A 17,500-nucleotide genomic window follows, 5' to 3' on the forward strand; every position below is an offset into this window, starting at 1 on the left:
TGGGTCACCACCTGGTCTACTACCCCACTCTCCTGTCCATCTACCAACGGCTGAACCTGGCTGCAAAGCTTGGAACGGGCATCTCCATCTGGGAGATAGGACAGGGCATGGACTTCTTCTATGACTTGTTCTGAGTCATGGACTTCTTCTGTGACTTGTTCTGAGTCATGGACTTCTTCCATGACTTTTTCTGAGTCATGGACTTCTTCTATGACTTGTTCTGAGGCATGGGCTTCTTCTATGACTTGTTCTGAGTCATGGACTTCTATGATGCTCCGAGTCATGGACTTCTTCTATGACTTGTTCTGAGTCGTAGACCTCTATGACTTGTTCCGAGTTGTGGACTTCTTCTATGACTTGTTCTGAGTCATAGAATACCTCTATGATTTGTTCTGAGTCATGAACTTCTTGTATGACTTGTTCCGAGTCGTAGACTTCTTCTATGACTTGTTCTGAGTCATGGAATTCTATGACTTGTTCTGAGTCATAGACTTCTTCTATGACTTGTTCTGAGTCCTCCCACAGGGACATAGGACAGGGCATGGACTTCTATGACTTGTTCTGAGTCATGGACTTCTTCTATGACTTGTTCTTAGTCATGGACTTCTTCTATGACTTGTTCTGAGTACTCCGGCTTTTCTGTTAGTGATTTTTTTTCCCTTAGTTTCTTTTTTTCTTTGTTGACTCAAAATGAAAGAACAACGAGGCAAAGAGAGTAAAGGATTACGCAACATTAAAGAGTGGTAACTCTCTCCATTCAGAAGGTACACAACTTCAGGTCAGTGCTGCTTATGTTACTGATTAGGCTGGCACACAGGTTCCGATGTACCTTTTGTTTACCCGTGTGCCAGCTGAATCTGGGAGCGTAAGCAGCATTGACTTGAAGTGGTGTTCCTTGTGAATGGAGAGAGTTACCACTCTGTATAAAGTTTACTGTTGTTTGATCTGTTTGTTGACTGTTTTCTATTCCATGATGCGGTTTTAGCCTTATTTTTTGCCGTTATTTTCTTGTTATATATTTTTTTTTAATGATTTTTATTGTTATTGTTTCCATGACTTGAGACTGAGTCATCCTGCCTTTCTGTTTTACATTTGTTTGTCTGTTTTTGTTTGTTTTGTGGGTTTTTTTATGACATGGATTTTGCATTTTTAGTTTACTGTTACTGTGATGTGGTTTTTGCTTTGGTTTATTTTCTGGTTATATATTTGTTTATGATTTTCATTTTCATTTCTGTGGCTTCTTTGATTTCATTGTTGCGTTTCTTTATTTTTTGTGATTTTGTTAACTGTTTTTATGACTTGTTTTGAAACCTTGGATTATTTTCTGGTTGTATTTTTATGATTTTGTTTGGTATTTTTAAATTGTTAGTTTGTTTTTATTGTGTGTTTTATGATTTTTTTGTGATTTTTTTTTATTCCTTCCATGACTTGTTTAAAGCCTTTAAGTTTTATTTTTTGGTTATATTTTTAAAAAAAAATTGTTCGCTAGCTTTCATTCTTGGGTTTGTTTTGATATCATTTTTATGATTTTTTTTTTACTGTTTCTGTGATTTGTTTAAAGCCCTTTAAGATTTATATTCTGGTTATATATTTTTTTTCTGTTTGCTATTTTATGACTTGTTTTCAGCCTTTGGGTTTTTTTGTTATTTTTTGGGGTGGGGTTATTTTCACGATTTTGATTACTGTTACTAATGCTTGTTTAAAGGCTTCCAAGTTTAATCATTTTCTAGTTAGATTTCATTTCTGTGACTTGTTGAAAGCTTTTTATGTTTTAATTTCTGGTTATATTCTATGAATTTCTTAACTATTTTTATGACTTGTTTTAAGCCTTGCTGTATTATTTTTTATGATTTGGATTAGTATTTGTCTCCTTAGTATATTTTGTGGGTTTTTTTTGTTTTTTTAATGATTTTATTTACTATTTCTAAGACATGTTTCATTTCTTGGTATGTTTTGGTTATGTTTTATGATTTTGTTTTGACTGTTGTATGCATACACTTTATTTTCATTATCTTAATCATTTTCCCTTTGTTTCTTTCATTTATTTGAAATGTTCCAGTTGGAGATGTATTCTTATTTGACTAAAATCTGTCTTTTGATTTTCTGAAAATCTGTTAGGATTTGCTTAAAGTCGATCTTGTCATGGATTTGATATCTGTTACATGCATACATGATTTTTTTCATTGTTTTATTTAATTTTTCTTTTTCTTTTATTATTCTTGTGATTTACTTCAGGGTTTTTGTTTTTTTTATCTGCCATGATGTCTTCAATATCTGTCATACAATTTACTTAAAATTCATGTTATGAATTATTCAAAACCAGTTGAATGTATACATATTGTTTTTATAACTAAGATTTTTGTGTATGCATTTTTCCATGATTAAAATCTGTTTCATGATTAACCCAAAATTGATTAACTTGGTCTGATTTACTTAAATCTATTGTATGCAAAGAAGATAGATTTCAGTACTGTATGGACAGTTTGGCTTGTGTTATATATGTCCTCTGATGTTACATGAATGGTCATACCTTCTGGTGTAAAGTGTGTACAGTTCTTATCATTTCTCAAAAAGTCTGTGTACAGTCCTCCTATATTATGTCTGAGAAAGTTTGGTTCTGTTGGTGTGATGATGCAACTTGATTGTTGGCATAGAATATGCATAGTCATGGTTGCCAGTGGGTAGTATGTGTTTATCCTGGTTATTTATTGATGTCAACCCCTTTAAAACTCTTGTTATGAATACTTTGGACCTTTGTTTTTTTTCAGGAACAGTTTTAATTTTAGTGGAGCTCTTAAACCCTTTATCACACTGCGATACACACAGCGTTTACCTACACAACATATTCACAACCTCACATTCTTTCCTGTTCAAGCAAATGAACTGGCTGATTGTGTCACCTTAGTTAGACTGGTAGCCGCACTCACTTCCTCCACCCGCACAGTCCTTCTTCTTCTTCTGCGTTCACTTGTATGCACACGAGTGGGCTTTTATGTGTATGACCGTTTTTACCCCGCCATGTAGGCAGCCATACTCCGTTTTCGGGGGTGTGCATGCTGGGTATGTTCTTGTTTCCATAACCCACCGAACGCTGACATAGATTACAGGATCTTTAATGTGCGTATTTGATCTTATGCTTGCATATACACACGAAGGGGGTTCAGGCACTAGCAGGTCTGCACATATGTTGACCTGGGAGATCGTAAAAATCTCCACCCTTCACCCACCAGGCGCCGTCACCGTGATTTGAACCCGGGACCCTCAGATTGACAGTCCAACACTTTAACCACTCGGCTATTGCGCCCGTCCGGCACACAGTCCAACATGTCTGTCACAGAACTACCAAACACGGGACTTCTAACTCGAAAGCAAGCAGATGACCAGACAGAGAAATCAGGAGTTTGCATCCCTGTGACTGCTGGTATTGTGTTTATGGCTCTGGTGTTGTGTGTATGGTTCTGGCTTTCTGTTAATGTTCTGTGTTTGGTTCTGGTTGTCTGCCAATGTTCTGTGTAGTCCTGATATCTGCTAGTGTTTTGCTTATGGTCCTGATAGTCTGCTGATGGTATGTGTTCGCTTGTGAATGCCTGTATGTTTGTGACACTCACAACTGCTTGCTGACAATACATCAGTCCATAATGAACTACACTACTTGTCCTTCAGTACACTGGGTTGTGTTGATTAAAACAATGCTGTTGTTTATTTATCGTGTCCTGTATTATCTGTCAGTGTTGCTTGGTTTGTGGTGATGGTCCCTAGGAATGGTGTCATGCCAGTTGTTGGACAGTGCAGGTAGTAATATGTGTGTGTATGTGTTTGTGTGTCCGTGTGTGTGTGTGTGAGAGAGAGAGATAGACTTCTTTTGTTTTCTGAGGTTATGTCATGTAGCAAGCCCTTTATGTTTGTATTTCAGCTTTGCACTTTACAGAAGGCTGTGTCAGTGTCCCTTAGTTTATGTGTTTTTTTTCTTTTCTGTTGTTTTTGATAGGTTTGCAGCGTATTGCTATTGGCTGAGATTTCAGCGACACTGTTTGGCCTGTGTGTGTGTGTATGTGTGTTGGTGTACTTCCGGGCAGGATTTATCTATTTATTTAATTTTTTTTGTTCAGGAGCACATTTTCTGACTATAAATGTGACCCAAGTAATTAACAAGTATGTTTGATTCTTTTCATTGTGAGTTACAACTTACTGTTTCTGTGTGTGTGTGTTATTTTTACAGTGGGAATCATTCCCGCTTTTTTCTTTGGTGTAGATTATCGTTGTTTAAAAAGTTCAGGTGAATACTGTTCATGGTTGATTATGATTGGCATGTGTCACACATGTTGGTATTGGCTTGTTTGTTGTGTTGATGCGTTTTTTTGTTTCACATTCAGATTTTTTTTATGTTTCATGCAACACTGTACATTGTCTTGTGCTGAACAGCACAACATATTAGTGCCTTTTCAGCACTAGTTATCAGTGTGTGGAGGAGTTTGCTTTATCAAGAAACAAGGTCTTGCTTACTGTTACTTGAACCACTTTGACTTCTGCAGTTTTGAAATTAGGAACTTCCAGTGTCAGCTAAATGGACAGAAACTCTCTTAAAAACTTTGAACTTCCGTTCTCAGGTGAATTTTTTTTTCCCCCCAGCAGATGAGGAGGTGTAATCAGCACACCTTGTCACCCACTTGAAACTGAAGCTGTGACAAAAAAGGAAGCGTATGAAACTAGTTTGTTGTCTGTCACTTTGAACTACAGTAAAGAGTGAGTATTTCTGCCCAGTGTTCACCGAGTTTGTCACAACAATGTGATACTTGCAGAGAGCCACGCTGTTATACCACTACCATCAGCATCAAAAGGGTTAAGATAGAATTGGTTATACTCCAGGTGAATATATGTGTTTGTAAAAAAATTAATTAAAAAAAAAAAGAGAGAGAGAAATAGTTGAAGGCGAATGGCAGAGAACTGCTGGAGAACTGATGTGCACTTTTACTTGTAACTTGTGAAATGGAGATGGTAAGAAGGAAGGTTATATAAGATTTTACTCCAGATTTCTTAAATGGAAAACTTATTACAGATTGCTTGAATGGAAAAGAAAATAATGTCAACTGTCGATGTTATAAAGTCATTCAAATCATATGCATGGCAGATTTTTTTTTTTTCTCAAGTGTATGAACAATGTCTTACAGATGTGATGATTTGAAATGTCTGGATTTATGATGATGAAGAGAATTACATCATCAACAAACCAGATGTTTGTTTGGTTTGTGAGACTATTTAATTTTTGTTCACATTGCATTTTAAAACAGTAACAGATGATTGTGCTCAGGGATTTTTTTTCTCTATTATTTTCTCAATATGAAATACTTTAGAGCCTATGTTACACATGTTAACACACACACACACACACTCTCTCTCTCTCTCTCTCCCCACTGTTTCCCCTCGCCACACACACCAACATTTACACAACAAACTGAAACCTTAGAAAATCACAAGTATGCATTTAATGAGAAAAAAGGCCATTTAGAATGGGCTATAAAAAACAACAACAACGAATCACACAGCCAGAGGTTGCAACTATTTCTAATGAAACATTATAAGCATCTGTTTGAATTAAATAACGGAAAACAATATTGCACATCAACATGGGGTATGTCAACAGTATTTTGCATTCAGATGATAACATGGAAAGGAAGGAGAAAGACACACTCAGCTATTCCTTTTCATACGAAAAAAAAAAAAAGAACAAAAACTAAACAACCACCCCAAAACATTCTCACTTGTGTACTGCATCAGTGTGCACACGTACCATTTTCATTGTCTTCATTGCCCACCATTTCTGATCGTCTCCCTTTACTGAACCATTGTGATTCCATTCATAGAAATGAGGCCTTGATTAAAAAATGAAACAAACTGATTTTTGACTTTTGTTCACAAACGCAGCCATTTGATTTTAGGTGAACATTGGAAAAAAAAAGAAAGAAAAGGAAAAAAAAAAAAAGAAGAAAGAAACAGAAAACAAACTTGCCTTCACAAATACTTTTTCTTCACAAATATAGCCCACAGAGAGAGAACATGAGCATTTGATCATGTTTCCTGACTTTGCCATACACAGAGAAAGAAAACAGTGCTCAGTCTAAGCTGGCCGAAAAAAACAACAAATAGATTGAGTAGAGAAGATAGTGAGGGTTTCTGGAACAGACTCTGAGGGTATACTGTTTGTTCTATTCAGTTCATAATACTTCCTTAAATATCTACTGTTTTCCCCCCTGGTTGTTAGTGTTTCCTTGTAGGTAGGATTTAAAAAAAAAAATTGCACCAACAATAATACTGGTCCATTTCGTCAAGGGACACATAACTTACGTCCATATACCACTGCTAGTTGAAAACCATTTGATGGTTTCTCTGGTTATTCTCTCTCTCTCTCTCTCTCTCTCTCTGTGGCACACATAAGATGTGCTGAACATACACAATCATATCATCTCTGGAAGCCAAAACAATATTCTGCAAACCCTAACATGATTGTCTCCACTGTTGACAATAAAAATACAGACCAAGGAAAATAAACTGCTTTTTAGTTCAAATGACAAGTGATGGATATCTGCCCTGGTGATACTGTTCTATGATGAGAATTATAATCATGAACACACCACATTTCGAAGATGATGCTGATGGTTACTACTTCATCATTTGGTATCAAGAGCTTGTCAAGACTTATTAAAAAAAGAAAAGAAAAAAAAGAAAGAAAATACGTGATACACATACTTCACATGATGCTTTCATTTTTGGACAAAGCATGATACATGTATGTGGAAAATAATCTGTCATGTTTTGTCGGGTCTCACAATTGATTAAGTACTGCCAATTACATTAAACTTAATCTTGAACTAATGTCAATGTCAACACATAAATTTGATCTGTTTTGTTTTCCATCGATAGATGAATGGTGAAAATTAAACTTGGTTCTGGTAAATATTTCCTTTGCAAATAAACAAAAAAATGAACACCTTGCCCACATTCTGTCAAGAGATACACTTGCAGCAAAGGCCACGATAAGACTGGCACACTACTAATTTAGAAACAAAACCCATCACATTTTTTTTTTTTTAATCTTGACTTTCTACCTGTCAAGAGAAACACAACTGATTGAAGCAAGAACATGACAAAGATTCTGATTAAGCCATTCTATCTTCATTTTTCGTTAGTAGCACCATAATCTGATTGACCTTACAAGTATATGATAGTCATGTCTGAGAGACCATCAAAACAGTAGCAAGCAACTGTTTTCACAACTACCTGGGCTTGAATCTGAATATAGTGGAGTTTCTTGCCAAAGATGCAATCCTCACTAAACACAAATTCTCTACCAAGCCCCTATAGCTGGGATTATTTGCAAACCATTGTGACAGTTAGTGCAAACACACCAAAACAAAATAAATATTTAAACAGACACATGTCAAACTGGGAGTCATGAAGTCATGACTTATAAGGACAGCTTTTGCTGTCAGTTCAAACCATTGAACTGTACTCAAAATCAGGTGGTCTGTCTTTGGCTTATCATCATCATCATCACACACACACACACACAGACACACACACACACAATTTGATTCAAAATGAAGTAAATAAATATGAACACCCTGGGTTGCCTCATTGAAAAATAATATTTGATATGATTCAAGATGTTATAAATACAATTGCTCAAAACTGTTTACCTTATCCCACTACTAACAGTGATAGAAGCAGAGTGTAGTACACCGATGTCTTAGACACTAACAGCTTTGACAGTACACTGATGTCTTAGACACTAACAGCTTTGACATTTTCCTGTCCATTTCTGAGATCTGCTGGAACTTTGTAAAAAATAAAAAAAAAAAAAAATTTACAAAAAAATTGCATTTACTGTCAGTCATAATTATTTAGACAATTAAAAAAAAAAATTAGTTTTGTTTCTAAGCAAATTTCTCTGACACAAGTTATCTAAACTACAGTGAAGAATGACAAGACTTGCATGTTGACACTCACTGTGGTGCCTTTCCGCTGAACACTGCTGCATTTTCTTCCAGACTTAAACTTAGATAACCTTGATTAAAGCAAGGTGTACCATGGCACCTAAAGGTAAAAAAAACAACAAAAAACAAAAACTGAGGTTGTAACCCTAATTAACTCACTCAGTACGGCCAGTCCTCTCTTCTCCTCTACACAGACCCCTCGGATGTCCAGTGGGTGTCTGAATGACCCAACCTTTAGCTTCCATCGTCAGAATTGTGGTATTCTTTGTCAACATTCACCTCTTCAGTATAAGAGCCTTCCTCTTGCAATATTTTGATGATGGTAATTGGGCTGAAACGCTGTTAACGTCGTCTCTTTCGCCGTTCGTATGGAGAGAGTTAAAGCAAGAAGTACCAAGGCACCAAAATGTTTAAAAAAATTTAAAAAAAAAAGATTTAAAAACCAAAAATGTCTTAGGTTGTAACCTTAATAAAAGCAAGAAGTACCATGGCACCTAAAGGTATGTAAAAAAAAACACGTATATATTGGTATCTGCAGTGCTGTGACCTTCTCAAGGGTTACGGGACTTCCCCTGAAGTCCAGCTGTTTGTTTAATGCTGTCCCTCTGTACACGGACATGGACTCTGATCCCTTTCTGTTCCCCTCTCATCCAACCCTCTCCAAGTCTGGCAAGCAACAAACTGTACAAGTTGACAGGCAATAAAAAAGAAAAGAAAAAAGGACCTTGTCAGACTGCTGAATACACTTGCAGACCTTTCTTCACAAACATAAGGCAACAGAAGTTTATCAACGCTCTCTCTCTCACACACACACTTCCCCTAGACGCTTGCCACAGCAGTATGAAAACAGCTTACATTCTTACAGTACACATTCCACGTAGAAGCACACCTTTCTAACCATAGTCTCACCCTGATCAGATACAGACAAAAAACAACAACAAAAAAACAAAACAAAAAAAAGATCCTCCTTGCATGTTTCCCATCCACCCTTACCCATCTATTTTACCACAGTACACACACACACACACACACACACACAGAGTCTACAAAGCAGGAGAAACAAAATATCTGCTCTACCCACCCAACCCCCAACCCTTCTCTGCCTTTGCCTGTATCTGTGTGCCTCAATGTTTTATGAAGGATGCAGCACCACAATACACCTGTGCTCACATGTCAAGAGCAGTTGTTGTTTTTTCACACCCGTGTTAAGTGGCAACGTGGATCCAAGCATGTGTGATTGTAAATGCAGCAATGTGTACCTGCATATGCACAGCACACATGGAGCACTGCTCACATACATGTGTGCTACATGTGTACATATAATGTACATGTAGCGCAAGCACATCAGTAAAATACAGCATACAAATGGATATAAAACACACAAACACACACATACACACGCAAACATATACTCAAACACACACACACACACACACACTACCAGTTATTTGAAACAGCACAGCAAAATGCACCAGCAAACCCTTCATATTGTTTCAAATCACAAATTCTCTTGGACTGACAGACTTCTCCTTCAAAGTAATATACATATTCCCCCCATATACATATATATGTGTGTAACACAGGATTTTCACAGAAGACTCAATCTCCTAACCAAAAAAGATTTTCATTCAAACAAAAACTAAAAACCTGGCTCTCCAATCATCACATTTACAAAAGGAATGGAATTTGCAATGAGATACAGGATATCAAGAAAAATAGAAACTTACATGCAGTTGGTGAAGTTTTAAAAATATTTTTGATTTTAGAAAATTCCGAAAAAAAACAACAACAAAAAAGCATATTGCTGTTCTTTCTTGAAGTTGAAGTAGAAACTGGATGAAATTTAAGCCACTATTCTGTGTGTGTATTTTTAATTCCAAAGCATCTACATCTGATAAAAATGTATTTCATCAGCTACGATCGGCAGTTTATATTTTTGATGCAGTTTGTCTAAAGGTGTCAGACTAGGTTTTTGTTGGGTCCCCTCACAATATCATTACGGACTACACTGGAATGAGTTAATACTCATTAGCCAAACGGCATGGTGCTTCTGAACATGAAAGTGACATGACCACCCCCTCCTTAAAGCTTATCAGCATCCCATGAATGAATTCAACTCTTGTAAACACAGTGTATTCTAAATTCATTCATAATCACTCTGAGTAGTATATTCTAAATTCATTCATAATCACTCAGTTTCAGTTTTAGTTTCTCAGTGTGTGTATGTGTGCACATGTGTGCCTGTTTAAATGAGTATAAAAGTTAGTGTGGGAAAGCGCTTGAGCGGTGTGTGTGTGTGTGTGTGTGTGTGTGTGTGTGTGTGTGTGTGTGTTGCGTGCATATGAGAGTTAGTGTGTGGAAGTGCACTTGCAGTGTGAGTGAGTGTGAGTGAGTGTGTGTGTGTGTGTGTGTGTGTGTGTGTCTGTGTGTGTGTGTGTGTGTGCTGAAAAGAATAAATCCATACACTTCTAAATCGCCTTGTAGTGAATAAACAATAAACCAGTGAGGAGAAGAAAATACATGAAATTATGTAAATAAAAGAACTTCATGCTGAGAAAACTTACATACCGACAATGAACATGAACATGGCGTGCCTATATCATATACAGCTGAATATGGCTAATGAGGTAAGTCTACACTTATGATCTGAACATAGCATGTTCAGTTACGCTCATGTGTATGTAACCACACTGACTGTTTTGACCATCAAAAAAAAAAGAAAAAAGAAAAAAAAAAGTAAATGCAAACCGAATAGCACCTGGCTTGACATGAGTTTTGGCTCAGCTGAGGTCAGTCTCATAGCTCACGAAAAAATAAACAAAACTACCAAATGGACAATCCTGTCATACTCATTAATTAGTAGTTTTATTATACAAACAGCAAAACTGAAATTAAGTTTGTGCTGCTTTTCTGCGAAACATTTGTTCACTCTGGTGCTTGTCAAGAAAATCTTTCCCACCTGCAGAGCATGTAAATAAAACTATTGTCTTATACTGTTATGTCTAAATTCTGAATGGAGTAATCTGACTACAGTTGTTCAGAAGTTCAATAAATTATCAAGACATTGCAGATGAATTAACTGATTTATGCTAATTCAAGCACATGACAGATTCCTGGTGATATATATTTCTTAAACAAATTTTAGTTGTTGTCAAATTTCTTTTTTTTACTCTTTATCATCTGTCCAATAAAAGGTCAGTTTATGTTCTTTTTCCCATTTTGTGTGTGTGTGTGTGTGTGTGTGTGTGTGTGTGTGTGTGTGTGTGTGTGTGTGTGACATACATGTGTACAAACATGTTTACATGTCTGTGTGCTTACATTACAAAAAAAAATTCCAAACAGATCATACAGATCTGGCCCAATGGAAATATGGTTCAGGAATGCATAAGCTGATTTTGCTTGCCATCAGAATAAGTCAGAAATACCAGGGATGAAGAACTTTTTGGTACACATTTCAGCTTTCAAAGTTACTGTTCAATATTATTAGAATAGATGGACTGTACCCAATCATGAAGAATTTAAAAAAAAAAAGTTAATCATATCATTTAGTGATAACTGACTTCAATTGAAAAATAATTCAAAAACACAACTGAAACGGTACTGAAAAGCGTAACAAACATATCTTGTGTGAATATACATTATGACTATGTTTTTTTTTTTCTGCTACTATAACCCTATGTGTTAGGAAAGGAAATGTTTGGCAGTGATATTGTACATACTCCAAAATGTTGGGTTTTTTTTTTGTTTTTTGGTGTGTTTTTTTTAAACATTTGCTTGATTTCAATATGGACAAAAAAAAAATCACACATAAATTGATAAATACATTACGAAAATTTTATTATTTTTTTTCTACATTCTATGTTTTGTCTTCCTGCACTTATTGTGATGCGGAAATCTTTGGTTGTGAATACTGCACATACTCCAAAAATCACCTGTCTATCAATCTATGATTGCATAAAATCATAGACATATACAACTTATAAGTCATGTGGGTTTGTTTTAAACCACGCCAAATCAATACTGCTCTCAACAATATGGACTGATTCTAGCTAAAGCCTACCATATTCAGTCTTGTGTGTGAACACGTTGGTTCTCTCTTATTTATTTCTTCAAATTTTCGCCATACGAAGAGTCATTCCAGAATCTCTAATGAAAATTCTTTACAATATTCTTCCCCATGAAAACAAATCCAGCAGTCCAATGACATTTTGATTTCCTCAGTGCATATACCTTGCTTCAGCAGACGTTGCATATCTTGACATCTTGACATCTTGTTTCACATGCTTTGTAACAAAAAAAAACAAACAAAAAAAAGCAATAAAGAAATAAAATAAAAATAAAAGGTAATCATGCAGTTTAGAATACTAAACTCAGGGGCCGTTAAAATGAAAAAGTAGAAGGTGTTTTAGACTGACTTCGATGCGCTGAGTCGAATGCAACCCTCAGCTAAGCTCTAAGACCACTTCTTTTGCCACGAAACTGGATCAAATGCACGGTAAGTAGTACTCCTTCCCGACCTGCACGCCATTTTGACGTAAACACCACGTCACCAGCAATCAAAATGGCTCGCCGATAGTTGCTCGGGAAGTGACCGACTGAGTTTACTATTTATTATGTCTGTGTTTCATTGACAAGGAGTGGCCGAAGAGCTTAGCTGAGGGTTGCATTCGACTCAGCGCATCAAGGTCAGTCTAAAACAACCTCTATTTTTTCATTTGAACGGCCCCCTGAGTTTAGTATTCTAAACTGCAGGATTACCAAAATAAAATAAATCAATAAAACAAAAAAGGCAAGTGGGCAACTGACAATGACAACCAATAATCAATTCACATGACTGTGGGCCCTCAACAATGAACGAAGGAAGAGAACCTCACAAAGTGGCTTCCACGTCTTGCGTGATCGGGGAAGGGGATTTTCTCCCTTGCCCTGACGTCACGGGCGGTGATTTGACGTCACTGGTTGTGACGTTGTTTGTTCTGGTCACCGAGGAAGTCAATGGGGCAAGGGTAATGACTTCAATTTCTCTGGCGTCAGGATCTTCTGCCCACCTTCTTTCAAACTCTGCAAAATCACGAATGGGAACACCCGATGAATGCATGGGGGGAAAAAAACAACAAAATGTGCTGTGCAATATGTTGCTTTAAACAAATGGACATTAATTTGAGCTTGAAACAAAAATACATTCATAGACTAATCAAGAAATGCGCTCCCATCACCCCTGTGACGATAATCTGCAAAAGTTCCTGCAACATTTCATGTCGCAATATCCTTTTTTTTTTCTTTTTTTTCTATTCTGTTTTCAGTTAAGAAAAAAAAACAAACCAAAAAACATCTGTATAACAATGTTGTCTTCTTTGTTTTAATAGAACTAATTAATCTTCAGCCCCTTGCTGTTTATATTGTTTTCTGTTCTTGACTGCTGCATGACGAGTATGCCGTGATCGTCAGTGGAGGGTTGTCACCTCTGGGGTTAACCTTGAGCTTACGCTTCAGGGTATACCAGTCATCATTCTTTTTTTTTCGACTTCTTCCACTGGACATTGCATCATCTTTGTTCACCAAACTCAATCAAAACACTTTAAAGTACACTGATGAAAAGTGTGGAGTGATGGTCTAGAGGTAACGCGTCCGCCTAGGAAGCCAGAGAATCTAAGCGCACTGGTTAAAATCCCATAGTCGCCAGTATTTTCTCCCCCTGCACTAGACCTCAAGTGGTAGTCAGAACGCTACAGTCACAAAATTCGGAAGAAACGATATACATATATATACAAATAAACTGAGATAAATGAATAAACAAACAACCAAAATAAACAAATAAATCAATCAATAGATAAACAAACAAACAGATAGATAAACCAACCAACCAACCAAACAGATAGATAAACCAAACAGACAGATCTAAACCAACCAACCAACCAAACAGATCGACCAACCAAACAAACAAACAAATAGATCGATAAACCAACCAACCAACCAAACAAATAGATCGATAAACCAACCAAACAAACAAACAGATCGATAAACCAACCAAACAAACAAACAGATAGATAAACCAACCAACCAACCAACCAAACAGATCGATGAACCAACCAACCAACCAAACAGATCGATAAACCAACCAAACAAACAAACAAATAGATCGATAAACCAACCAACCAACCAACCAAATAGATCGATGAACCAACCACCCAACCAAACAGATCGATAAACCAACCAACCAACCAAACAGATCGATAAACCAACCAAACAAACAAACAAACAGATCGATAAACCAACCAACCAACCAACCAACCAAACAGATCGATAAACCAACCAACCAACCAAATAGATCGATGAACCAACCACCCAACCAAACAGATCGATAAACCAACCAACCAACCAAACAGATCGATAAACCAACCAAACAAACAAACAAACAGACAGATAAACCAACCAACCAACCAACCAACCAAACAGATCGATGAACCAACCAACCAACCAACCAAACAGATCGATGAACCAACCAACCAACCAACCAAACAGATCGATAAACCAACCAACCAACCAAACAGACAGATAAACCAACCAAACAAACAAACAGATAGATAAACCAACCAACCAACCAACCAAACAGATCGATAAACCAACCAACCAACCAACCAAGCAAACAGATCGATCAAACCAAACAAACTGACCAGCGATCTCCCAGTCCTCCCACGCGTCCTCCTCCTCGTCCAGCTCGCTGCCCCCGTCCACCCCCCAGCTCCACTCGCTACCCCCCTCCCAGTCCCCCCATCCCCACCCCCAGGCCAGCTCCAGCTGCTGCTGCTGCTTCAATGCCTCGATCGTGTCCTGGCACCGTCTAAACTGGCTGACCAGGGCCGTGTCCATGGCCCGGAGGTACGTCTGTAACACGCGGAGAGGAGAGACATATGTACATGTACGTCCCTGACGGACAATGTTGATGACAGACTGGTATGGGTATTTTTATACACACACACACACACGCACACGCACACGCACACACACACACACACTATGTTATATATTATGCTAAAATTTTTTTTTTAATACTATGCTATACACCCAGCGCACGTAAAAGAACCCACGGCAACAAAAGGGTTGCTCCTGGCAAAATTCTGTAGAAAAATCCACTTCGATAGGATAAAACAAATAAAACTGTACACAGGAAAAAGTAAAAAAAAAAAAAAAAAAAAAAAAAAGGGTGGTGCTGTTGTGCAGTGACGCGCTCTCCCTGCGGAGAGAAGGCCTAATTTCACACAGAGAAATCTGTTGTGATATAAAGAAATGAAATTCAAATACAAATATATAAATATAATTATATATATATATATAACGTGTGTGTGTGTGTGTGTGTGTGTGTGTGTGCATACCGAGAGACAGAGAGAGAGAGAGATACACATACACAGATACAGATACAGATACGGATACGGATAATGTACTCATAAAGCTATAGCCCCTATGAAGGGGTAGACAACATCTGTTCCGTCGCATTTGTTTAAACAGACAATAAGAAAAAAAAATCACATAGCATGTTGATACCAAAACATATTATGAAGTTGCAATTTCTTTGAATTTAAATGCTTTATGCAGGCAGATGGACGAATTCCACCCATCATTTTGCCGTTTTAAAGACAAGCAGGCAGACAGACAGACAGAGAAACAGAGAGAGAGACAGACAGACGGACAGAGACAGAAACAGTGAGAGAAACAGATAGAGACAGAGTTCTTCGGAAACTACGACGAAAAACGCAGAATTTCTTAATTAACAGTTCAACATCATGCCAAGATGTCAGAAATAGAGAGGAGCTGGGGAAGAGAGGGAAGGGACAAGGATAGAGAGAGAGAAAGAGAGAGGGAGAGGGAGGGAGGGAGAGAGAGAGAGAGAGAGATGTACATGATGACAGTGTGTGGATGCAATCTAACTTGGCTGGCTGTCAGTGCTGGTTAAAGCTGCAAAGAATTCACTTTTTCTTTCCTCTCTGTTTTTTTTTCTTCTTCTTCTTTTTCTTCTTTCTTCTTTCTTTTCTTTATCTTTCTTCGCCCACTGGTGCCTGCATACACAGCTCAGCTTGGCTAAATGCCGAGCTCGTATTCAGAATGACTGACTCTCACAGAAAGTTAACTACTTTTACAAGTCATAAAAAAGATGAAATAAATAAATCACACACGAGTTCACATGAAGGGAGATTATCGTGAAGCACTGGAGAAGTATATCAGTGTGATCAAATTCAAATGAAATAATTTTCCGGTACTTGAAGAACAATAAAAAGTATTTCTGCTCCTTTCATCCCTATGTACGTACACAATAATGACACTAATTGTCACGCACGCATGCACGCACGTACACACACACACACACACACACACACACACACACACACACACAGAGGCAGAGAGACAGAGACAGACAGACTGAGACAGAGAGATATGCACCGAGCCGTTGAACTATTCCTGGTAACGATTAAAAGTTCACCTGGAACGAAAATATGTTTCTCGTGGGCGAAAAACGACACAACAAAGCAACACACCGAACAATAATTCCCAAAGTCTATTCTTCCAGCTGATCTGGATTACCCCACCAAGGAAAACATAACACTTAGCATGTCAAAACACACACACACACACACACACACACACACACACACACACACACACACAGCCCATCTATTTGAGAAATGAAAACCACGCCTGACATAAACCCCCGGGAGGAAAAAAAAAAGAACAAAATATGTCAATCAATCGTATCTACGTACCACGGATTTGAGGAAACGAAACAAACACACCTGTGAAAAATACCTTCACGTTCCACTTCCCACAGCCAGGTAATCATACCTTCTGGTCATAATCAATTCCTGACGAAGTGGAGAGTTACAGAAAGGCAGGGGTGGGGAGGTGGGGGGAATGGGGGGGGGGGGGGGGGGCTGGGGGGGGGGGGCTGAAAGGAAACGTCCCTCCGGCAATGCCGTGTATGTTTATTGATATTCTGCCACGCCTTTTTTTTTTTTTGGATATATTATTATTATCATTTTAACCCCTGGACTGTTGTGCTGACAAGTATGTTTGTCGGTGAAGTGCTGCCTACCTCACTGATGGTTAACTCTCTCCATACGAACGGCGAAAGAGACGACGTTAACAGCGTTTCATCCCAATTACCATCATCAAAATATTGCAAGCGGAACGCTCTTATACTGAAGAGGTGAATGCTGACAAAGAATACCACAATTCTGACGACGGAAGCTAAAGGTTGGGTCATTCAGACACCCACTGGACATCCGAGGGGTCTGTGTAGAGGAGAAGAGAGGACTGGCCGTACTGAGTGAGTTAAAAGGGATTGACAGCCACCATTCTCTAGTTGCGGGACTTCTTCCTCTTAAGACATTTCTTCAGCAATATTAAATACATAGTTGAAAATGAGCACAAGAAGTGGGAAATGCAGTTGAAAGTGACGCCACACTGATCGTGTTAATTTTGACCATTGATCTCATAAAGTTTTGGCAGTCAAGGGT

General features: G+C 37.8%; 1 protein-coding gene across 2 annotated transcripts in view; it reads left to right on the forward strand.

The window, feature by feature from the left end:
* LOC143291244 (chitinase domain-containing protein 1-like) overlaps positions 1-17,500 on the forward strand; it is a 212,568-nt gene that overhangs the window by 17,939 nt on the left and 177,129 nt on the right. Inside the window, exon 12 of one of the 2 annotated variants that reach the window (XR_013056487.1) lies at positions 1-3,942. This exon is cut by the window's left edge and continues 8 nt beyond it. Coding sequence is in view for 1 of the 2 variants with exons in the window: in XM_076601032.1 (XP_076457147.1) it covers positions 1-134 (134 nt within the window). In the remaining variant the exon portion in view is untranslated. Of the gene's footprint in view, positions 5,726-17,500 lie in introns of those variants that run through there. The other variant, XM_076601032.1, reaches the window with a different exon arrangement.

This window comes from Babylonia areolata, chromosome 16 (genome assembly GCF_041734735.1).
Source record: "Babylonia areolata isolate BAREFJ2019XMU chromosome 16, ASM4173473v1, whole genome shotgun sequence".
NCBI lineage: Eukaryota > Metazoa > Mollusca > Gastropoda > Neogastropoda > Buccinidae > Babylonia > Babylonia areolata.